Source organism: Argiope bruennichi, chromosome 8 (assembly GCF_947563725.1).
Source record: "Argiope bruennichi chromosome 8, qqArgBrue1.1, whole genome shotgun sequence".
In the NCBI taxonomy this organism is placed as follows: domain Eukaryota; kingdom Metazoa; phylum Arthropoda; class Arachnida; order Araneae; family Araneidae; genus Argiope; species Argiope bruennichi.
Window position 1 is genome coordinate 128669514 of NC_079158.1, and position 26377 is coordinate 128695890.

Here is a 26377-nt window from a genome sequence, read left to right on the forward strand (position 1 = left end):
CAATTTTTTAAAAAATTAAAAACAAAAATGACATTTGAAGGCTATTTTTCTTTTAAAATTATGGTGTAAATGTTTTGAGGAATAATTACTTTCGAAATTTCGTGATTGAATGGACGAAATGTGGGTTACTTTCTCCTAGCCTGAAACCACTACTAGCATCGAACATCAGTTTTATTTGCTCGAAAGAGCCTCCGTTTCAGCGACCGACTTATACCTGCTTTGAGGTGTTATGAAATAGGCTTTAAACCAAATGAAAACCTATTAAAAATGTATATATTAAAATAAAACAAATTTGAAATATTTTAAAGGTTACATTCATTTTAATGCATTTAAGTGTTTTAAAAAGCGAGTTCAATGAAAAGAAATATTGCACAAAAGTGAAATATATTATTGAAATCGTAAAATTTGAATTTTAATACGATTTAAAAACACTGGGATCATTTCCTTGAAGTAACTGTGGGAAAATGATTCAATTCGTTGATTTTTAATTAACTGAATATTCAATTCCTTTTTTGCACTTTGGAAAATTAACAATATAAATAAATAAGCATCTTAAATAATAAAGGTGTAAAATTGGATTGAATTCACCCCGGCTGTTTAGAAGATGTGATGAGAGCGCACAAACTCTCTGATCTAATGATAACTAAAATGAACCAGTGCCACAGGTACCAAAGAGAAAAAAAATTTCCGATTTGTCATGTGGGAGGCGCAGTCACTCACTGCACTTTTCAGATTCTTCTTCTTAACTCAATATACTTGCAAATTTATCAAAGGAATCAAGCAGCCAAAAACAACATTTCGCTATGCCTTCATTTACGAAAATTAAAATATTAACCTTATGTGAGAAATTTAAATAACTGTTTAAGAAATGGAAGGCTATTGAGATGTCAGAACTGTACGTCACTTGCTCATTACCGATAGAATTATGATCACGTCTTTACTATGTAAAAAAAAATCAGTTAGCTAAGTAAAATTATGAAAACTATTAGGTACTGATTTTTATAATATAAAACGTCTCGATACATCTGACAAAAATCAACTTCGATTTTACATATTTTGCATTCAGCTTTGTTTTATAGAGGAGAAAGTAATACTGTATGGACTTGGAATCTCCTTGCGTTGACCCATTGAGATAATTCAGTCATTTTGGAATGAACCCCTCAACCGGTTTGCCCGTACGCCGTGTGTGCTTCGATTTATCTCCTTTTTCTACTTTTAAACAACAATTAAGCTATTCATAATTGTTATAACGCTATAAATATCTCTAGTGCTCTACGTGAATTCTCAATGGAATCAAAACATTTCCAAAATGGAAGACCTCCTCTCATTCCATATTAAAGAAAATAAAGCAGTGAAGTGGTGAATGGGTCAAACAAGCGCATCATTTTCTTTCTTATTCTAGTTGCATTTTTTTATTTTCATATGCATGCAGATGGAAGTCAAACCTCCTAACTACTATCTGAAATTTAATTTATCTACTTGCCAAAATATTTGAATACATTTGAACAAAATTCTAAAAAGTTAGTTTATCAAATTTGGAGAGATTTAAAATATGGAATTTATCAAAAGTTTGCGATCGAATATTTTGACGAGCATAAAGGGTTAATTACCATATTTATACTATTTGCGCATAAAAATCTATTAACTCTATCCAACAGTCATTCGTCGTGAAAGCAATCTACAAACAATCAGCAGATTCTTTTTTTTTTTTTTTTCAGCGGCATCAGCTGTTGGGAGCTCCACCTGGCCTCGTGGTAATGAGGCAGCTCGGTCGGAAGTGTGATGCCGTGAATTGGAAATGAGGTTAAAGAGAAAGGGAAACAAAAAGAGCTCGCTTTTCAAATTTCTGCCGACATTTTATCCGATTAAAAAATGGCTGTTCAAGTTTCTGGATTTTCACAACTTCTCAAAAATATTCCAGTCATTGAAAATATGGAGCAAAATCGATGTGACATTCATTTAATGACACCCAGCCTGTTTGGGAAAATGACATGTCAGTTTGATTCTAATACAGAGAAAATGCAATAGATACGTAACGGAAAATGTCACCAATCCAGCGATTATGTATACAATGACTGGTAATTATTCATAGTCATCAATTTATTATAATTACAGTAACATATATTTCACAGAAATTCATATTTACGAGCCATTCATCTATTTTTTGTACAGAAGACCTATTTCACAAATGAAAAGTTAATTTCTTACAATAGTTTGGATTGATTGCAAAGTGGTAAACGTTTCAAATAAACAATCGAAACATTCAAAACAAGAAGAAACTAAAAATTTTTGAAATAATATTTTAAGTCTCTCTTCTAAATATTTTCCAAGAAATTTCTCATAGAATATTCCGGTTCCAATTTAAATATTAAAAATAATACGGCAGATAATATGTAAAAAAAAATTATAGGTAATCAAATAATTACTTCGTTCAAAATACGAGTCAAATAACCACTTCGCAAAGCAAAATACAATTCGGTTTTTTAAAATTGGAGCTTTCTTAGGAGAGGATTCAGAAATTGTCCTTAAATAAAGTCAATAACAAGTTGCGACAATCTGAAAAGTTCTCAAGTAACTCAAGTAAAAATTAAAAAAACTGGTTGCATACTTGACTCGGTTGATTCAGAGAAACGGAAATTTCGAAATTCGAATGTGTAGTAATAAATATCGTTACTTCAAAAAAAAAAAATCTATGGAAAATTTAACTTTTTTTTTTTTTAATTTTGCAAAACAGTCTTTTATATATTTTATATAATTATACATCATATGTACGCTTAAAAATTAGGGTAAAAAATAAAAATTAATTAAAAAAATTAAATTAAATTCGATTTTTAAATTTTGTTAATGGGCAAGCATTTTTTTTCTTTCATTATAAACTTGTTTTGAATATAAATTTTGATTTAGTTAACAAAAGAGAAAAAAGAGAAAGGCAGAATTTTTATGTTTCAGAGACTTGCATCTAAATATTTGTAAAATTTAGATGTCCTAACTTCATTATAGGCGTCCTTCAATGCCCTAGTTATAAACCATGAAATATAAAATGGCAATAAGAGTTGTCATATATACATTGCTTTTGTACAATGGCTACACAGCAATCATGAATATGTTAAATATATTTATTAAGACATTTTAACCTATTTATGTATCATAATAAAATCTCAAAAAAAATGATTATGATCATAAATGTCTGTCATGGTCATTGACCTAAAAAGACATTAAGAAAATTCAATACAATAACCAAGTCAGTTAAGCTATAACTATATTGTTGGAATCGCCATACGTTAATTAAAATAAGATTCCTTTGCATAGCTTGTTTAGAAATTTGCATTCTTCTCAACGTTTCTAATAGCGCTTTAAAAAAGAATACAAGACTCATGCGAGCGACGTGGCATTGTTTGGTTGCGAAAGTCAACAATACAATTGCACAGTCTCATCTGGGGAAGGTCAAGGTCAACGCTAATGTTTGCTGTTCTGACTTCATTAATTATTCAACTCTTTTTTACAAAAATATGCAAATGAAGCTGACATGGTTTGCGATAGAATCCAGTGTTGCATGTTTTTGCGTCAGTATGTGACAAACTGTTTCCGCCTTCCAAAACACCTCACTCAAGAAAAGAAACAATTTTATCCACTCACAACAAATGGACCAATTTATGAACACACTCTGAACCTCTAAAGTAGTTTACATAATATTTTTTACTTCGACTCAATTTAGTACGAAAAATTACATATGAATGGAAAAATATTTTCAAAATGCACTATATGGAAACAAAATGCGCAACGGGATAAATTAATAAATAGGATAATACAAAAACAGGATAATTTTATCTTCAATTAATTAATAAGATAATTTAATCTACTCAATCCAAGTGATCTCGTCAAATATAATTATAATTTGCTGAATAAAAGATGTAGATAAGAATTGATTTAACAATAAAAGACATAATTTTATCCATTGACGGCTGACAATGTTTATTGACTTAAAAATTAAACAATTATGTATTTTTAAAGTACAACTTCGTTGTGTTATGTCAACAAATTCATCGTATAGAAAGTATTTAATATATTTTATTGTAATCGTTTTCATTATTAGAAAGGAATTCATTTTTGCACTTTTATTTTAAATGAATGAAAATTAGAATGCAATGTATCCTTCTAAAATTTTCTTAAAACAGGTAGGCGTTTTTAAAAAGTGTTACTCCAGCACTATTCAAATACTTAAAAAAATAGTTGTGCTATTTTAAAAACAACGGAGCTTATTTTTTAAAAATATATGCCACTTTTATTTGCGAGTAAAAGCTGAAATAGCAAGATAATTATTTCTGCTTTCTGTGTACTGCATAAACTTTTCCATAAAAAGACAGAAAAACAAAACAAAATTTGAATCTTAAATTCTGAAGATTATGCAGCTTGGAGGAAAAAAAAAAACTTATCGAAAAAATGATGACACACATATTCAGATCTAAATTTATTCGTCATCAAGTTATTTGAAACCATCTCACGAAGCTTTGGATATACAAAGGCAACTGTATTTAGTTTATTAAATAAACAGTTTCTCCTAGTTTCTATAGTAGCTTAAAGTATTAAATCATTTAGTGTATTTTTTGACGTTACGTGTAATGAATTATGATATAAATACACACTTGTAAAATTCAAAAGCTGCTACATTGGGATACAGAAATGACATAAAAGCCGCAGACTTGAGAAGAATCGCAACTAATCAGAAGGTATCTTATTAAATATTATATAATTGTGCTCTTATTTATATAATTGCCCTATATTATACAATTGTTATTTTTAAACCCTTTTGACAAAAGTTTTCCCAATTTGAAAGGGTCAACAGAAAAAAAAAAATGTCAATACTGAGCCCTTGATTAACCTTCTGACCAGAATATTCAAAATTATGCGAAATTTATTTTAAGAAAACGAATTTTGTTTGTTAGATAGTTAATTATCCGTTTGTTTAAATTAAAAGGAAACTTATGCTAAGAAGAGCTTTGGGCTTGCAAGAAGGCACTGTTAATGAGGATTTGAGAGCTATTTATAATTAAAGGGATGAAGGTCAGTTGGCTAGTAGAAAAATTCATGCAAAATATCTAACCGAAATAGACTAGCTTTAAAAGCTGAATTGTTAATGAGAAGTCCTTTAAAAAATTTTCAAGATGCAGAACTAATCAAACACTGCAACAATAATAATAAATACAATATTAAGAACATAATTCTATGAAAGCTATGAATTGACAAAAGAGAAATGCAAGAATTATACCTTTATATCATGAAGTGTTTGCAAATCATCGTCCCAAAATGAAGGATGGAATCTTATGGAATTTTAAAAAAAATTGAATCTATAAGCAAACTTAACTCATTACTTTAAAAAAAAATACTAAATGTTAACTGTGTTTGGTGCGTATATTCGCAAACAAATAAAAATATCATTTCTACAAAAGATGAAACTTTTCAATCATAACAATGAGTTACACTAGCATGTTTATTTTATATTAAAATTACTTTGTATTTTATGAAAATGTCTTCCTTTGAGGGATTAGCACAACAATTAAATTCCGAATGGATTATTTACTTTTTTTCTTATTTAGGAAATTTAGAATTTTTTGCAATTTTGATTAATAGATTTTTTCAACTAATTAAATAATAGACTTGTATTGTTTTACTTTAAACTCTTCTTTCCATGCATATACGTCACATGTATATAAAATCATCGTACTTTTAAAATTTATTTTTATATTGCACTATACTTTATAGTTCGATATAGGAATCCCACAGAGTGTATCCTGGACTCGTGGTCGAATCGGGATGCGGCGACACACTCTTAGAACAGGTGTCGTCCAGATCTTTTAAGGATCCGAGATGCTTATTGGAAGAGGAAAAAGGAGATGTACTCACTGGGCTGCAGGAAGGTGAGCACTTTTTCCGCGGCCAGGTAGAAATCGTCATCATCTCCGTACTCTGGGCCGGGGACGAAATGCGGTGCGTCCGCCTGCATAGCATAGTGGTCGAGAAGCGTGTCCAGCGGGGGGATGTGGGGGAGGTTCTTGAGGGTGACGTTGGGTGCCTCCTTCAGACCCAGCTGGTTAAGGATCTGGAACTTGATCATGTCGAGGCGCATGGCCCGCCGCTCGCGCTTGTCACCGCAGCGGCTGCAGTTGCTCTCAATCTGTTCGGGGAGAAGGGGGCCCTCCTCCTCTTCGGACTCGAGGAGGGCCAGCTCCCCCGAGGGCACGCACGCCACTGCCGAGAGCGCGCACAGCCACACGAAGCACACTCGTTGCAAGGAGACCGACATGGCAGGAGGGAAGAGGGAGAAGAAAGGCTTGTCGCAGGCGGCCGACGACTGTGTTAGAGAACAAACTCCCCACATTCGCACCATTTTATATGGAGACGGCCGAGGACACGCCCCACACCGCCCTTGATTGGAGGAGGACATGCCAGAATCCAGCGCTGACCCCACCTCTAGAGAGACTCTTGGGCGAATTGCTGGGCACTTTTCAGTTACGCGCAGCAACAGAAAGTCAGCTCGCCACATTCTTCGGCGCCCCCCCCCATAACTTAGCAATCCCCACAGGAATGTGTCACGGAGGAACAGAAATTTTAAGAAAGGGAAACTATTCACATGCCAAATGGTTTAACGAAAGACTTTTCATTCAAGCAGTGATTGATATTTTAATTGCTTCTTTGGAATTCTGGCTTTTAATTCTTATTTATGACACGTGTTGCGCCTTGTGACCAAATTTGGCGCTAAAAAAAACCATAAGATTAAACAACCAAGCTGAAATATTTTGTTTTTTTAGTAGGACGTAATTATTCATTTTTACGCAATAAATTATGTTTTACGTAAATTTTGTTGATAATCGGAAATACTAGTGAAATGCATTTTAATCTTCAGTTTTCGCAGTTTCAGCAACCACGGCCAACCATCTCTATATATTGAGGATTTCAAAGATTTCATTTAGATTGCTGACAGAAAAATTTGAGGGAAAACTTAGCACACAAAGATTAATAAAAGTTTGCGATGCTTCTTTGTAAATACAGAAATAAGAAAATACACAAAACAGTTTTCCTTTCGTTTATTATGAAACCTAGTTAACGACAATTCATTTAATTTATATATTAATAATTGTACTTTAGTTTAGATTTGCATTCATTACACTATTTTATTTTTTATAATTAATGTTCTCACTAATTAAAAATTGAGCCTCGTTTATTTCGAATAGTTTGAGAATATGCCGCTGTTGTAGTATTGCATTACAGTTTTGTCAATTTATAGCAGACGTATTTAAAATTATTCATAAGCACTACATATAAATAACACAAAAGGTATTTCTTGGATAAGAAGTGAAAGAACTTCGGTCATTGTTTGAAACGCCCCCCTTTGCACTCCGAAAAGTAATTCAATGCATAATTATTCACCTAATATAAAGACTTGTTTATCGTTTCGAAAAATAAATGTATATAATTGTTTTAAGTGGAATACTTCCAAAAAATTAATTTACATCTTTTTACCACCCTGTAGGTATTACTGACAATCAAAATTTTAAATAAATGCATAAAACCTCAAAATGATGCGCCGTCTTGAAGGGTGTCCGAGAGGAGCCAGCCATAAGAGTGCAAAGGGTTAATGCGTTTATTATTTAAAAGACAGTTCATTTTCCATTTACACACCATTGTTCTTCACGATGGCCTATATTTAAACAAAAAAAATATGTATTTTTCCATGTATTTAACTTTTTATATTACTAAATGTTTTTATTTTAAGAATTACGAATATTTAAAAGCTCTTAAAATGCAGGTATCTACAAGATTCGACTTTTATTTATTTATTTTGCAATTTCTTTGCTTTAGTTGTAGTCGTATTGACAAACAACATGCATAAAAGACAATAGTTTTATTTCTTCTAAATATATCATTTACATAGACATTTTTTTTTTTAAATATTGAAATGATTTAGAATATTCTTCCACTGCTGAAAATATTTCCGCCTTATTAATACTGAAACAAACTTGCATTTGTCGATTTCTTATCTACTTGAGAAAATGTCTGCTCTGACGTAATCTCTTTCTATTTAATCCGAAATGAATAAATTCCTTTGGATAAGCATTCTCTTAAGATGTATTTTAGAGCGCATCATTACCGATATTAGAGTGAGGTAACAAATTGTGAAACATTTTGACGTTGACAGCAGATTTGGGTAGTTTAAATGTATTCATAGAGTTGCAACCGGTCGCAGACAGATTTTCAGGTGGATGAAGTGAACGCTGATATTTATCAGTTCCCAGCGCCCTTCATCTCGATTTTAAAATTTTAGTTTCTGATTGATTTTTTATATGCGAAAGATTAAATAAAGTTCTGATTTCAATTTCAAAAGTAAGATTGTTAGACTTCACATAAAAGTTTGCAAGATTTCGATATGAATGCTCGGAAAAATAAAATAAAAAAAATGAATGTTCTCTTTGTAAGCAAATTATTTTTCCTGAGAATTATAGCAGATAATATGTTCTTATATAGGAAAACTACTTTATTACTACTTTACTATATTATTCCCAAAGTTAGAAATAAACATTTTAATCGCTTACACTTTTGCAATAAATTAGATGCACAATTATTGGCTGAATATAAGAATCTCATTATAATGCTCCGGGATTTAAAAAATAAAATTTCATAAGTTTGTTTTACCAAAAACTTAATCTGCAACTTCATGCAGCTACGTATGTATTTCCTTTAACTGTCAGAATCAAGATACGGCAAAAGGATGGATGCATCGTGCAGAATGGCGCCAAAAAACGCCTTTGGTGTAATAGGGGTTAAAATACATATTGAATTTCTTTTAATTATCAAAATCAAGAAACGATAAAATGGTGCACCCTCTTGAAGGGTGCTTGAAAACCGTCTTTGCAGTACAAAAGATGACAGTGCATACTGTATTTCTTTTAATTATCAAAATCAACAAATAACAAAATGTTGCACCGCCTAGAATGGCGCCAGAAAGAAGAGAGGAGTACAAAGGGTTAAAATTCATACTGTAAATATAAATTTCGACAATCTGACGATCGTCTTCGGAGTACTGATCACAGGTTTCTAAATGCCATTTAATAGCATATCAAAGGAAAATGGTACCGGTGTCATCCGCTTATTAAAGGAATATTTGGATTATTAGGGGAGAAAAAGCACTCATATTTTGTTTTAGTGGCTTCTCCTGAAAGAAACAAACTCCCCCCCCCCCAGTCACAAACCTCCAGTCGCCAAGGCTATGACGACAAACACATTTCATGAAAACACTCATTCATAAAGAATTTTAATACTTAAAAATGTAAAAAAAGTTTAAAAATTAAAAGAAGTCAGTAAGCTGAAAACATAGATTTAACACATACGATAACAGTCGAAAGAAAGTTCAAAACTTAATGAATGAATGACAGTTTACTTTAAAGTGAGTCATTATTTGAAAGAAATAAAAATAATAGCTGAATAAAATTGAATGCGGGATAATGTAGCATATAAATTTGAATATAGCATTCACTTGTTTCTGCATAATCGATATTTTTTTTCATAATCGATGCATGTATTTTGAACTGTCTTATGTATTGAAAAAAAATTTCGTATTAAAAAAAAGTACTTTCATGACGAAAGGGGATAGAAATTCAGTTCAGTAGCATGTCAAAAGATAAACGCGGATTTACGCATTTTCCAAAATGAATATGTGCATGCTTATTTCAAACTATTTGAATTGTAAATGATAACAACATTATTCATTTAAAAAAAAAAACTTTTTGCAGTCCTTTGTGCAGGTATCGACTTAAAATGTAAATGAGTTTTATTTATCATCCATGGAAAGCTCATTTTAGAGATTGTAACGTTAAATGAAGACGATCAAAAAAATTAATTCGATTATTTCCTTTTTATGCAGGAAAACAAAAACGGACTATTACGATAAAAAAAACAAAAAACAATACAAATTGCGATTTTATTTTCTAAAAATCAAAGTGAGAAATTTTTATGCAAAAATTTATTTTGTTTCCAATCAGGAACCTACAATTCTTGGTAAAATTTCTGAATGACTCATTTGTAATTACGAAGTAAGGAAGGTGAACATTTAATTATTTCGCATTTCATCACTAACAAATACATCTGATAAAATTTGGAAAGTCCTTTTTTTTTCTCCTTCTTTATTGACAATGGTGCGATTTTTCTCAGATAAACTCGACGGATGCTACAAATATAGTGTGACCCTTTTACACTTCACTGATATTTCAAACCTGTATGCGCAATATGCTTTTTTTAATAAAATGTAGGAAGTTTGCATCTTCCATACGCATCAGAAATTAGGAAAGGAAAGTTTGACAATATGCAGTATTGTAAAAAAAATCTATATTTACATGGAGACTACTTATCTAATACATACACAGAGAAAAGACCAGAAGAAGAAGGTGCATATTTGTGGCACGCAAATATGCACCATACAAGTAGCGGTGCATAGTTGTAGCGAACAAATATGCACCGTACAAAGTAGCAGTGTATATTTGTATCGCACAAATATGCACCGTACAATGTAAGGGTGTATATATGTAACGCACAAATATGCACCATACAACGTAAAATATCTTAACGTTTATTACATCTCTATAAATAAAAGGTTTTATACATCTCTATAATAAATAAAATAAACGTTTAATACATCTCTATAATAAATAAAATACATCCCTAATATGAAATGCAAAATAAGCACCTTACGTCTTGACTTTATTTCATTGCATATTTCGTCATTAAAAATGGCCTTCCATTTATAAAATGATAAGCAAACTTGTATTTTTCAAAATATCAAGAAATATTAAGATTTTAGTTATAGTATTAAAGTACAGAAGAGATATTTAGTTCAAAACATTAAACATCTATAGAATCGGACCGTTGGTAAGGCGGAATCTGAAAACTGGTAAAAATTTGGCCATTATTAAAATTTTATATAATCCAAAGTGTCTGGGAACTTCAGAATGACTGCTTTATTCAGCAAATTTCACCCAAAGGTTGAAAAAGTTCCATTTAAACTTATAACATGAAAATAATATGTTTAAAGTTATATTTTACCGTGAGGTTTCGGCTATTAAGGGAATCGACAGAAATTTAAAAAAAAAGGGTTTGCACTCGCACACACACAAACATAATAAGTTGAAGTTTTCGCTACTTATTTTGTGTGATGTGTGTAAGTTATGAGCATTTTTGTAAAAAAAAACATTAAGTGAAATATAAAGTTTTTATTTTTATTATTATTATTATAAAGTTTCCTTGTGCTTTTTGTTTGTAATAAACAAAATTCTCCACTAAAACACAAAACATGGAATATGTGTCGACATGAAATTCGAATCATAATAAGATTCGAATATTTGAAAGCATGAATATTTGCAGTAAATAATTTTTTAACTCAACAATTTTTCCTTCCATAATGTTGGAACCAGTACATATACACAGCAATAAATTGTAACAGTATTTAATCAAACATTTTATATAAATTCTGGTATAATACTGCTAAGGTGTAAAGTAATATCGGAGTTGCAGAATTGCTCTTTATCAGACATTATATAACGAGGATTTTTCTACATATTGGAATGTTATTCAATTAAACTTTCGAATAGTTCAATTGAACCCTATTATATACATAAAAATTAAATAATTTAAATTTCTGTAACACATTATTCATAAATAAAAATAAATATCATTACATTCATCACTTTATTTTTGTAAAAGAAATATGGAATTTGATATATTGATATAATTTAGGTGAGTAAAAACATCCTGAAAATGCTGCAGTAATTAAATGAAGTACGATCATTTCTTCGGTTTAATGACGACTACTAGAGGAAGACTACCAATTTTTTTTTTTTGAATTACCTGCAGGAATTCTTGCAAAAGAGGACTGATAAGCTCTTTCACTGATGTGAAGCATTGTGATGCAACTTACATTCAGCGTTCAAAGTATTTATTCCACAGACGTACCAATGTGATTAAGATGTGGGCTCGGATTCCTCTCAATCCACGTCAGCAAGAAAAAGGAGTACGATCATTTTGAAACATAAATGACTTAGAATGACATAATGTTGTAAATGCAAAGTTTATACATGTTACACGAATAATATAGTGCGAATTTTTTTATGATGACTCATTTATGGCTATTTCAATCATGCATTTAATTAATAAATACACTAGGTATTTAGAATAATTCTAAATTTTATACAATGCGATATAGGTATTCGAATTTAAATCATATCAGTTTACTGAAAAACCTTCAATATTTAATTATTTCTTCAAGAGCAATTGAAATTCAGCTTTTTCGTAATACCAATAAACTATAATGTATCAAACTAGAATTTTACATAAAATGCCCTATGTATCTGATATCGAGTTTATTAACCCTTTGCACTCAAATGATGCCTCTCGGGCGTCATTCAAAACTGTTCATTATTTTGACGCTTTATTTATTTATTTTTAAATTTAAGTGTTAAAAATACCTACAGAATGGTAAAAAGACGTAGATTGATTTTTCGGGGATATTCAACTTAAAACAATTATATTTATATATATATTTGGGGCAATAAATAAGCCCTTGTATTAAGTGAATAATTATACATTGAATTACTTTTTCGAATGCAAAGGGTTAAAAAATAGAATTACTATGCTTTGCACATACGTGAAATTTAAAATTATTTATTTCTGGTACACATTTTTTCTAGGATATTTAAAGCGTTTATTTTGACTTTCAATATAATACTTTGATGATATATTGTTCATATATGCTATAATTTATGTATTGTTTCGTTGATACTCTGCATATTATAAGCAAAAAAGCATAAGGGAAAACTTTTATGCTTTTTGGAGAAAAAAAAAAAAAGAAAATAACAAATTAACGATATGAGTGCTATTATTTTTTTAAATGAGTGCTTACATTTTTTTTATTCCGGTCAATTATTTTATAAAACAAACAAAACCACTGATGAAAGTAAAAGATCATTGCGAACTTTCTGTGAAGCAGTTGAAGCCCAATTCTTTTCTTCGTCAAATTCTGGCAGATTCTCTCGGCTACATTCCCATGGTGAAACGCCAGTTAACCTTTTCTTTAGATGACTTAAGTTCAAAGGCTGTATGTAAAGGATAGGGTGCCTAGTGTAAAAGAATATGTAAACTTAGAAATCTGAAATGCGTTGGTGATATGAAGGAAAGAACTTTTTCTAAACGGGACGCAAATGTAACTAATGAAATTGGATAAAATATCACTCTATTTAAAAACTTGATTCGATTTTTTCGTTTTTACTATTTTATTATTTATTTTGATTTCACTTACTTTAATCACAATTCAGTATTTTTCTTTCTTTTTTTTGTTATTTTTATTATGAATCTGTTGAAAAAATTTAACTATTTTGAAAATTAATTAAAAAATCATGAAGTTTTATTCCCTTATAATTTACAAAAATATTACTGCAAAAAAAATGATGCGATTTTTGCTCCATATTAAAATTTTAATTCAATAATCTTTTCATGGTATATCTTTTTTATTTTTATGAATTTCTGAAACCATTTTCAAAGCATTTCACAATATATTTCATTGTTAAAGTGAAGTTCGAATCATTGTCGTTGCTGCTATTTGTATCGACTTTTTCCCCGTTGTTGATGATCAAGATATGAAGTTTCGGTTTATCTTTTCATATTGAATAAGTTTCAATGTAAGGCATGATTTCAATAAGGCTTTTGAAATTTCATTGTGCTAACAATTAAGATTTAACTTCAAAACAAAGAAATGGTGAAAATTATTGAAGTGCTTCACTTTTTACAATCAGAAGTACTTTTCAATGATATAATTGGATTTATAGAACGAAAAAATTGGCGAAATATATAGCATTGTAGTGTGAGTTATAAATTTTTTTCAAAATTTGAAGGTCAAAAATATTTTACTATGGAAGCCTTTAAGCCACATCAACAGAAAATACTTAAAGGAAATTTCTAGCATTCCTTAAATCTGGAAAGCCAACTGGTTTTCAAAGACGACTGGTGTTCCATAAAAATGTGTGTTCAGACTTATTCATCTCTTGTATGCAAGTATTTCTTGTTAAGTTTATTATTATAAGTTATAAATAACAGTGGGTTTACCCATAATTCGAAGTTTTCTCTTATCAGGCACATCAATACATCATGGTGTTACAAGGCGTTAGGCTTCTTTATTTACTACTAGCCGCCTTTGGCGACCAGCCGGTTCGCCAATCTTAATGTTCGTTAAAATTTTAATAATTAAATATTTTATGCAATTTCTACTTTAATAGCTTCTTCATCAAAATATTTTAAAACTTCAAATTTTGATTATCATATAATTCATTCATAATATTATAAAGGCCTTCAGTCTTAACGTAATATGTATCTCTCTCACTTTCTGTTAGCACCCGTAGAATTTATGCTTTAAATTAAAGTGGAAAGAATTTATCTTCAATTAATATAATAATATTTTTTACTGAAACAAAGCATTTTTTTATAATCTGATTACTGAAATAGAGTCACTCAGCGTTTAAACTTTATGAGCACTAAAGAATATCTTTCTTAATTTATGTAATATTTCAAGAATTTGTCAACAAAATTTTCTCAGATTCATCATGACCAGATCGATTCATTAACAATGTTTAAATTTAAATGCATCAAACACTAAGAAAATAAAACGAATCGTTTAAAATAAACGGTTGAAAACAGGTTTTAAAAAAACTACTTAAAAAACGATGTACTTAAAACTATAAGCATATACAAAAAATATATAACTAACATAAATACAATTTACTTACAAAAGCATGCAACTAACCCAAAAATAATTTAAATCATCCATTGATAACGTTGTCATGGCAACAATCAGAACAGAATGCGCATGCGTGAATTTTCTTCGCCGGTTACGTAACGCAAATACGTGATTTTTTCTACGCCAGTTGGGGTAACGCTATGCGGATAAGAAATTTTTAATTTCCTTTATTCTGTTTTATTTTAATTCAAAAGTACTTCAGAATGAATCTGAAAGATTGATTCATTAACAATGTTTAATTTTAAATGCATCAAACATTAAGAAAATAAACAGAACCGATTGAAATAATCCACCGAAAAATTTTAACCCTAGCCTCATTACTGTTGGGAGAAAAAAAAAACTGAAGCCTTTCTCGTTTGGCGCTGGGGATAATGGAAGATTTTTTTGGCGGAAAAGTTGGCGGTGTGGAAAATGGAAGATTTTTTTGGCGGGAAAGTTAGTTTTTAATTAATAATTAAAATTCTAATTAAAAATTCGCAAAAAGAAACCCCAGGTGCACATTCCCAACCTCCAAGGTATACATGTACCAAATTTGGTAGCTGTATGTCAAACGGTCTGGCCTGTAGAGCGCCAACACACACACACACACACACACACACACACACACACACACACACATTGAGCTTTATTATAAGTATAGATATGCGCTTTTTTTTAAATATGACACCAAATTATGTAATTAAATATTGGTGATGAAGAATGCGCGTTAATGCATCCTTCATCACGATTGTTTAACTTTATTTGCTTAAATATTTTATAATTTTGAATATGACAACTGATTTTTAGAATTACATTATCTCGTTGAAAATCCAACACATTTTAACAAATTCAAATTTGCAAGAGATCTAAAAAGTAAAAAGAGAGAGAGAGAGAGAAAGAAAGAAGTGTTCGATAAAATTTGGCAGGAAAAGCATTCCGAAAGGGAATAAACTTGAATTTCCAAACTAAAACAATTCTTTGATTCAGTTTCAAGCACTTTTTTTGGAATTTTTTATAGAATGTCAAAAAAAATATTTAACATATATTTATTTGACGAGAAGACGTTGTTTATTGTCAACGGCAACCCAAAATTTTAGAGCATAGTACTTTAATAAAAGCAACAGATAAAAACAAAATTCCCAAATTCAAATCACTTAAACTATTTCCTGCGCGTAAAAAACAACAAAAATGGAAGGGGAAACTCATGGACTTTGTAAAACAATAATGCATCTATTCATAGTATCCTTCTTGATCGTGTTGATAAAAAAAAAAAAAAAAAAAAAAAAAAACTAATCAAATTTCATTTCTTATTTTCATGATTGAAAAATCTTCTTCGTAGCCACTGTTTTAAGTTCGTGAATTAGATAAAAGAAAATGTGGGAACGAACACTGAAAATGTTTCACAAAAACGATTTTATGGCACAATAATTAGAAAACACGTTGTAAAAAAATGGAACGTAGTTCAGAAGAGATTTACTTCGCATTAGATTTAATAAATATGAACAATAAAATTATACTTTTTAATTTATACCACCATTCCGGGTGCTCTGATAGCATAGATCTCCAATGTATGATCATTCTCAGCATTTAAAACTTAATAGTAACACATTTTTTTTTCTTAGTAGTAACAAAGTTTAAAAGAAGCAAATAATTTACAACTACAAAGTTTTAACAAACACTTTAATTTGATAAATTCTTTTTAAATAGTAACAAATTACAAATTTCTCCCCTAAAGAACATCAAGAACCCTTGATAAGGAATCCATCTCCATCATCAGATTTGGAATATCCTTCATGAACTGCATTAAAAAAATACTATGTCATAGAATGACTTTATCTTTTGTCTTTGTGAGAACACAAACAACTTTAGTAAATTTGCTGCTTTTAGTGATTATTTTTCTACGAATTTTCACGTGTTTATTTTAATTTTCCTTTCAAATTAAGACTTAAAGCAGTTTATTAAGGTTTTTAATAAGCTCTCGCCTATTCAAAAGCTTGTCCTGAAAAGGATAGTTTTTATTGTTTTTGTTTTATATGTGCTTTAAGTTTGTGCCTTTTTTTAATATGCGTTTCTTATAACAAAGCCGAAAACAAACAAATGGCGTCAAAAATATAGTTTTCCAATGTCAGGATGCGATATTAGAAGTAATTTGTAATATGCTGGCACCAACAAAATAAAAAATAAAATAAATTTTAAAAAAATTTAATATCTTTAAAACTGTCACTTGTCGCCAATAAATTATCCATTGTTGATTATTTTATAAAATCCCTCTCAAAACACCTCTTTTTAAAAAAGAGATTCTGCTATTTACAGTTAATAGCAAATGACGGTGAAAAAGAACTGAATATTATCATATTATAAAATATTTGAATGTAAAAAATCATAAATGATGAGATAAAAATTAATTATTTAATCTTTAGTACTAAACCCTTTGCCCTGAAGATCCAATCCTGGCAAAGAGCACCCATCACGATGAGGGGTATCCCCCCCTTCCAAAAAAAAACACCCCTGATTATTGGCTAGTAAATTATCTTAAAACTGAGTTATATAACATACATGTTGGAAAAATCTTTCGAAACGATATTCAAGGCAATCTATTTTATCTACAGATATTGAACTTGGAAAATAACTATTTTTTATGTATTAGACACTCGATAAGAAGAGCGTTTCTAAATTCCTAATAGAATTTTGATTAAAAATGCACTGAAATATTTATTTCCAGTCAATAGTTATTGCATAACACCCAAAAATTATATTTTCTCTATTCATTTCTGTACATTTTCTCTAATTTTGATGAATATTAGATTAATTTTAAATCAACAGCTATTGCATCATTATCCAAATATTATTTTTACCCCACTTATTTCAGTACATTTTCTCTTATTTTGATGAATATTAGAAATATGAATATTAGATTAATTTTTTTAATCAATCGTTATTGCATTTTTACCCAAATATTATTTTTACCCTACTCATTTTCATAAATTTTCTCTTATTTTGATGTATATTATAGATATGAATATTAGATTAATTTTTACTCAACAGCTAGTGTTTTATTACCCTAATATTATTTTTAGCCTACACATTTCTGTACATTTTCTCTTATTTTGATTAAGATTAGAAGTATTTTAAATATTATTTTACAACAGTAATTTTTACTGTTTGAGCTACTGCATTCATACGAACTCATGTTACAATGGTATTGAAAACATGTTTTATGGAACATTATCATTGCTGCAACAGCAAATAATTTCTTTTAATTATAAAACATTATAACATGTAAATCAAATCTCGAATATTGGCAACCTATGATGTTTCGGAATAGTGGTATGAATCTCTTTTAATTTTCTATCATATTGGTTAGACATCTTAATGTTAAATCAATTGAATGGGTTAATTCAGATTACGATTTGCGTACAAATTGCTTTTTTAATGAAAACCGTACCAGTCAGCAGTTACCCCATGACGCGTATAGTCCTTCCAGTTGATGCCCCTCGGAGGCTCACCCACTATAGGTGAGTACGGGTGTCCCAATCCCGAGGTTCCCAGGGATCTCTATTTCCTTCCTGTTCTCCCTTCTCTACGCCTACTTTCTGCTGTGTTTTTTCTTTCCCTCGACGGCAAGTGAGGAAGCTCTCCATGAGAAGCTGTCGCCGCTCTGTTTGCTTCTTGCTTCTCATGGACAGCCAAACCCCCACGTGTTGGCCATGCGTGGCGACCCATTAGATAGACGGGTGGTGCACTGTGGTCTCCGGTGTATCAATCAGCCGGTACCTAACCACCTGAGTGGTTAGTCTGCTAGGGATCAAGCGAAGGGGTTACTCCTTGGGCTTGGTTTTTAAGGGTGGTCACTGTCCCCGGGGATAACTCCCAGCGCATAGATACCGATTAGCGCTAGGTAAGTGCCGAGGTTGGAAATGTCCAGAGCCGGTGGCTGCCTTCCCTTGTTGGGCTCCTTGGTGGGTTGTGCCGTCGGGCCTGAAACTCATACAATATCGAATGGTTCCCTGGATCCCTTCAGTGGACGTCACATTGTTTCTACAAGTTTTAATTTGGAACAACATTTTGACAGATATTTCATAGTAAGGAGATTATCAGATAAAAATGAGACTTTTCAGACAGTGTCTCCCTTTTTAGTCCAAAAGGTAATCACAGCTACTGTGTTGGTGAAGTGAATTCAACTAAAAAGATGAGGTCTGGTGACTTGCTGGTAGAGGTAAACACTAGAAAACAAGCTCAGAATATACAAAAGCTGAAAGCTTTAACAACAATTCGAGTTAGTGTCAATCCTCACCAATTACTAAATACATCCAAAGGTGTAATTACCTGTGGTAAAATTTTCAATCTTCCTGTCGAAATAATCACAGGGGAGATGAGACCCCAGGGAGCAATAAATGTAAAGCGCATTACTATAAGAGGGATGGTGAAATAATGGAAACAAAGCACCACATTCTGACATTCAAATCCCCTAAATTGCCTGAACATGTCTATGCCGGCTATATCAAGTTGCCTGTTAAACCTTATATTCCGAATCCACTCAGATGTTTTAAGTGCTAACTCTTTGGGCACTCAAATTAAATTGCCGTGGAACCAACACTTGCGCATGCCCCGCAGGAAAAGACCACGATAGCCTGCAGTGTGTCGCACCTGAAAAGTACGTAAACTGCGGTGTTAATCATACGTCCTAGTCTAGATCCAGCCCACGTTGGCAGTTAGAAAAACAAATCGCAACAATAAAAATTAAAGAAAATATAACTTATCCTGAATCCAGGCGTAGAGTTCAAGTTCAGACTCCTACTCCTGGTATTATTTATGCTTCCGTAGTTCAAAAAACGTTTTGTGCTAATTGTTCATGTATAAATTGTATTAAACAATCGTCAAAAACAAAAGATAATATTAAAATATCTCATTCAGACACTGAAAACTCCATCAAAAGTAACCCTGAACCTCCTAAGGAAACTAGAGAGAAACCTAAACGAAAAAAAAAAAAAATATCGTCGCTCACATTAAGCTTAGCAAAACGAAGACTTTCTCAAAAAGATCTCCCGTTAAAATTAAAAGCAGCAACGTCAAAAAATTCTGTCACTCTGGGGCTGGTGACGCAGGGTGCTGTCCTGTAGGACTTATCGTCCATCTTTGGTGGTATGCCCAATAGTTCCGATATAAAGTTGCATCCTTCTAAGGATGAAAATGATCTCGGGATGAGTTGCGAAGATTTGGTAACTCCAACAAATGCCCATTATCTTTCCCCATCAAAATCTCTCTCTAATGGGTACCTTCATTTCCTGGAATTATCGCGGCATTCTGCCCAAACTATTTGATATCAAGACCATTATTAACAAGTTTCATCCTGTTTGTATTGGTGTCCAAGAAACTTTCATGGCATCCAATATTGCCATTAAATTACGTGGATACAACTGTAATCGGAAAGATGCAGACACTGGAGCCAACTGCTCTGAGGGTGTCTGTATCTTCACATCCAATCTGTATACGAGCACACCTCTAAATTTGCATACTTCTCTTCAGACTGTGACTGTAAAAGTTCACACACGAACGTTGGACACTGTCTGTTCTATATATTTACCGCCTAATGATATCATACGTCAACAAGATCTTGACAACTTAGTGGACCAGTTTCCTTCGCCTTTTATTCTCATAGGAGATTTAAACGGTTATAGTACGTCGTAGAGTTCGGATAACACGAATTCTCGTGGGCGGCCGATTGAGTAGTTTATTTCTAATAACTGCTTGAACTCAACTAACTCTCTGCTTTTTCAATAGTGAAGAGAAGACTTACTTCCATGGACCCACACGTACCTCCATAGTATTGATCCAGCCATATGCTCTCCAGAACTCTTGCCATTGATAACCTTTTCTGTTGAAAAAGATTTATACAATAGTGACCATTTCCCAGTTGTCGTCTATTATACTGATGGAGGTAATGCGGCTGCACGTTTCCAACACTACCTTTTCCAACGATCAGACTGGGCTGCATTCATGCAATTGGCAGATATCACTCAGACTATGGTCAGTACATCAGATGTATCGGAAGCAATACAACATGTCGTTGATACAATAATAAACGCTGAAAATAACACTACTCCAATGAGTTCCCCCACGTTAAAAAAATTGCGCAGACCGTGATGGAATGAAGCTTGCAGTGATAATCACAAACAGCAGAAAAAAATTATGGAACATCTTCCTATCCAACAATCCATCTATCCAACATCTGAGAACCTTATCGCTTTTAAAAGAGCCAAAGCGCTAGCTAGCCGCATTCGCCAGTATAGCGTGAGATAATCCTGGATATCCTTTGTTTCTTCTGTTACGTCCAACACCTCTATTAAAACTTTGTGGAAGAAGGTAAAGGCTGCTAATGGGATTTACACCGAAACTTCCATTCCTGTTTTAAATGAAGGAAATATGGTGAATTCTTCCCCATTACATGTGGTCAATGCTCTCGGCCAAGCGTTTGCACAAGTGTCTGCAATAGATTCCTACAGTTCTGCTTTTCTGGCAGTTAAAAAGCGCGCGGAACGGTTGCCTTTTCGTTTTAATGGCCGAAATACATCTCCTTATAACTGTGAGTTTCAGATGCATGAATTAGAAATGGCATTATCTAAAACACATGATACCAGCCCTGAACCAGACGGAATCGTGTATAACATGCTTCGCCATTTGAATACAACTTCCCTTTCCAATCTGTTACTGCTTTTTAACAGAATATGGAAATAACTGAGCAAACGTATCCTACATAATGGCGTGAAGCTATTGTGATTCCAATCTTAAAACCCGGCAAAGATTCATCCAAACCTCTGAATTACAGGCCGATTGCTTTAACAAACTGTCTTTATAGGATCTTTGAGCGCATGGTCAATTCTCGCCTTATGTACGAATTGGAGAAATGAGGATGCATCTCCCTGTCGCAGAAAGGTTTCCGCAGAGGTAGATCTACTATTGATAACCTCGTTTTATTGGATACCCAGATACGCAACACATTTGTTAGAAGGAACCACCTTGTCTGCATTTTCTTTGACATCGAGAAGGCATATGAACGTGCATGGGGCTATGGTATACTATCAACACTTTTTACATTTGGTTTTAGAGGAAACTTACCCATATTTGTGAAAAACTTTTTATCACTTCATACTTTTCGTGTTCGTTAGTTTGCTCATTTTATACAAGCTGAGGGTGATCGACAGGTGTTCCTATATTTGTGCAAAACTTTTTATCACTTCGTACTTTTTGTGTTCGTGTTGGTAATTTTTACTTAAATCATTTTATACAAGCTGAGGGTGTTCGAGATCACCTTGTCTCGATATTCTTCGATATCGAAAAAGAGTATGACCGTGCATGGTGCTATGGTATACTTTCCACCCTTTTTAACTTTGGGTTTAGAGGAAATTTGCCCATATTTTTGCAAAACTTTTTATCCCATAGGACGTTTCGAGTTAGGGTTGCTAATTTTTACTCTGACTCTTTTATCCAATCTGAGGGAGTTCCTCAAGGAAGCGTCCTCAGTGTCACACTTTTCATAGTTCGAGACAAATTTTATCTGCCTTACCATCATCTGTCCATGGAACTTTTTATGTGGATGATCTGCAGATCTCCACACGCCAAGGTAGCAACATGAATCTGATAGAGCGACAATTACAAAATGCAGTTAATAGGGTAGTAGCTTGGTGCAATAATAATGGACACGCAATCTCTCCTGAGAAGTGCCTGAGTTCTGCCGGAAAAGAATCATTCATCCAAATCCGATTTTTCATATTCAAAATATACCTGTTCCTGTGGTGATTGAAATACGGTTTTTGGGGATGATATTCGACCGAAAGCTCCCCTTCCCTCCTCATATTTTACACCCGCGGAAAAAATGTGAAAAAGTCTTAAACATTTTGAAGGTCCTCTCCACAACATCTTGGGGAGCCGATCGTACATCCCTACTTCGCATTTACCAAGCAATTATTCTCTCCTGAAATTATTACGACTGTGTGCTCGTCCTTCTGTTTTGCGACGACTGGATACCGTCCACCAGTCTGCTTTGCTTATTGGCTCTGGTGCGTTCCGTACGTCTCCGGTGGAAAGCCTCTATGTAATATGTCACCAGCTGTCTCTTTGTTGAAGGCGAAAGAAATTGTCTGTACTATTTTATTTTCAAACTAAATCTTTTTTAAAACATCCTCTGAACCAAATAACACTGCCAGTTGGTCTTCGTCGACTTTATAATACGCGACCCTCTCACATCCTCCCATTTTGTGAGAGAGCCAAATTGCTTCTGCATGACTCGGACCTTGAAGATTGTCAAATTGAAACTGTTAGTTATTTTATATTCCCGCCATGGGATATTTTTGAATCTCTTTACAGGTTTTGATAAATCCTCAACTGCTCATGTTATTTTGAAACAGCTATTTTTGTACCCGCGTTATCGATGTTCTAACTTTACACCCATTTTCACGGATGGCTCAAAATCAGATGGACATGTTAGTTGTGGAATTGTACTTCCATCTGATACCACCGTCTGCAAAATTGTTGCTCAGTATTTACTGCTGAGTTGTTACTATTTTCTGTGCTCTCAAGAAAATTTCACTTTCCTCTCAGAGTAAATTTATTATTTACACGGATAGCATGAGTGCATTGGAGGCACTCCCCAATTACCACAATCAAATGCTTCCAATTGCTGTACAAATTCTGTTCACTTTGCACACCTTGCAAAATGAAGATTTTGATATCCTTTTTTGTTGGGTCCCGAGTCATGTAAGATTTTATGGCAACGAATTGGCGGATTCTTCTGCGAAATCTGCAGTGTCACTCTTGAACCAAGGAATTCCATACAGAGATATTAGGAAGAGTTTAATTAAACACATTCCATTTTACCTGGCACAACACATGGGATCAGCAGATACAGAATAAATTTCATTCTGTTAAACCAACTATTGGACTGTAGCCTAATCACCCTCTACGTGAGGTTGATGTCAAATTGACTCGCCTCCGTACAGGGCATACTCGCTACACTCATAAACACCTCGCGAGGCGGCGAGGTGTTGGTGGCGAGGCGGCACCAAAGTACCCTTCATGTCATATGGATTTTAACATAAATCACATTTTAATCGAATGTCCATCTTTTAAAAAACGTTGGCTTTTATCATCATATTTAGCTCTTTTTAACTTCATGTTTGACCCCCTAACTGAATTTATTGTTTCTCTTTTATCTTGCATCAGTGTTTCATTTAAATATATTGAATATTGTACATACTTCACATTTTTTTATTAATATTATCATTTTAAAGTTGATACCTTCTTTTACATTTGTGTTTTTATAATTTGCTCTCTGCCTCCACCATTTGTTTGGTGCAGAATAGCCAAATATGGCTCTTGCGCCAAAAAAACACCAAACAAACAAACAAAAAAAAGAATACAAACCTCCCAGTTGCTTATCCGTAATGCAGCTCACAGAGAACCGGGAGAGAAGGGTTTAGAAGAGCCAGAAGGTGGCGGATTTCTCTCTCTCTCTCACTCTCTTTTTTTACTGAAAATAAAAAATAAAATATTTGTAAGATATCTTCTTAAAACACTGTGATCATTACTTTCAAAAATATGATTCGTATTTCAAATTAATAATAAAAATATTAAGCTACTGGCGAACAGTATTGGGGAGTGGCAAGATATATTCAAGTAGCAAATATACAATACATATTTTTTATGTTTTAGTTCTGTAAACCTATGATATTTTCTATTTTATAGCCCAATTCTGGCAATATAACAGGTGGATTAAGTGATACCAGAAAATTCTTTTGTGATAAAATGGAAATGGACGTAAATCAAAGTTTGTTCAATTTGCTGATTTCTATAATATCAGATTCATGCCTTTAAAAAATATATAGAGAAAAAAATATGGTATTTTAATTACAAAATTATTTACTATTATTATTTTATTCAAGATACGTTCTCCGTTACTCCCTCTCACCAACTGCACTCCGCTGTTGGAAGCTGAAGGTTAGTTGCCGTTTCACCAGAGCCACGTTATACATACTTATATCCCGGTTTTACAATGGTATCTCTTAATTTTAGAATAATTTCAAATAAACACTACTTTTTTAATACGTTCTTTAATATCTATTTAATCTTTAAGTCTTGAACCATAATACGCATTACATCAATGTTTAGTTAAAAATAAAATGTTTACTAATTTCAAATTGTTTATGTTATGTTTTCAAATTGTTCAGTATATAATTCTAATTTAAACTTAATTAATTTTCTAATTTTTTTTACAATTTATAACCTATATTAAGTATATTCTAAAATGTTCCCTTATTTCCTGATCCACTTCCACCTTTTTTATTTAATTAATAAGCCATGAGCTTTGTAAAAATGCCTAAATCTGTACTTTCACACGCTCAGAGTGAAAGGATAAAAAATTGTCAAGCAAAGCAAATTCTTTTTAAAGATAATATATATAAATATATATGTGAAATGTAAAAAATGTATTATTTTGACTCCCGCTTAGCATCTCCATCACTGTCACCATGTTTTGCACCAGCCCCAGCCTTACAATTTCATTCATCTCAGAGCATTTCTCTCACCACTGAGTTCCTAATCTTAGATTTCCTGAGATAAACGGTATTTGATATTAATTGGACAGTATATTGAAGGGCTAAAGGGTATCTGATTTTGTATGTTTTATATTGTAGATAAATTTGTCTCACAAATTATCAAAATATCTATGTAATCAGAAAACATTTAGTTGTAACGTGCCCGAAAGTGGAAATAATTTATACGAAGTTTATTCGAATTTTCTACAATACGTACAAAGAAAATGCATTTTGCTTATACTAGAGGGTTGTCCTTCTCCAGAAATAACTAGATAGGGCACCGGTTTCCACAGAATACGCATCAAAATATTTCATGGTTTTTATAAGTGTATTTATAATATTTTATAATTTTATTTAATATAATTCAACAAATTTCAGAAAAATAAATTGTTTTGAGTTTAATTTTTCATTCATCCATTCGTGTCATTTTTATACATGCTGAAGTATGCTCCATAAATGTTCGTTTTGTCAAAAACTTCTTTTATTTGATTTTTGACATCTACATTTATTGAATGTTGTGCATAGAAACTAGTGCTGTTAGAGTTTCACTTACCAAGAAATGGATCGAGAAAGTTTGGGAAGCACTGATATTAAGACAGAATGCACTGATAACTAGATAGACTCACTTCAATGAGTAGTATATCATCGTAAATAAAACACAGCAACATATGCACATTTTTATCTAAGACTATTCCCACAGACGCTGAGAAATAGCAATAGGCATCCCACCACAGTCACAGAGAAAATAGGAAGAATGAACGCATTCTGAAAGAAAGGTAACATTGCAGCCGGTGGACGTAATAATAAGAATAAACCACTACTTAGCAGAGAGGTGGAATTCTTGAAATATTCTGAACAGAACAGAACGCCGTCTCATACCCCCGTATCCGTGACCATTCTGGTCACTGAACGGTTTGGTAGGCATGTTACGGGAATGTTTTTGGTTTGTGCTCTTTGGATTTGAAGATGCCATGATACT

The 26377-nt window shown here is 32.3% G+C and overlaps 1 protein-coding gene and 1 long non-coding RNA gene across 2 annotated transcripts in view; both read right to left on the reverse strand.

Moving 5' to 3' along the window:
* Positions 1–6477, reverse strand: part of LOC129980960 (growth/differentiation factor 8-like) — an 81429-nt gene extending 74952 nt beyond the window's left edge. The window contains exon 1 of the mRNA XM_056091496.1: positions 5902–6477. Within this exon, the coding sequence (XP_055947471.1) occupies positions 5902–6442 (541 nt within the window). The 5' untranslated portion in view covers positions 6443–6477. The remainder of the gene's footprint in view (positions 1–5901) is intronic.
* Positions 6478–12944: 6467 nt separating this feature from the next.
* Positions 12945–26377, reverse strand: part of LOC129980555 (uncharacterized) — a 41970-nt gene continuing 28537 nt past the window's right edge. Inside the window, exons 2-3 of the long non-coding RNA XR_008785249.1 lie at positions 24230–24335; positions 12945–13158 (exon numbers count right to left, since the gene is read on the reverse strand). This is a non-coding gene — a long non-coding RNA (uncharacterized LOC129980555). The remainder of the gene's footprint in view (positions 13159–24229; positions 24336–26377) is intronic.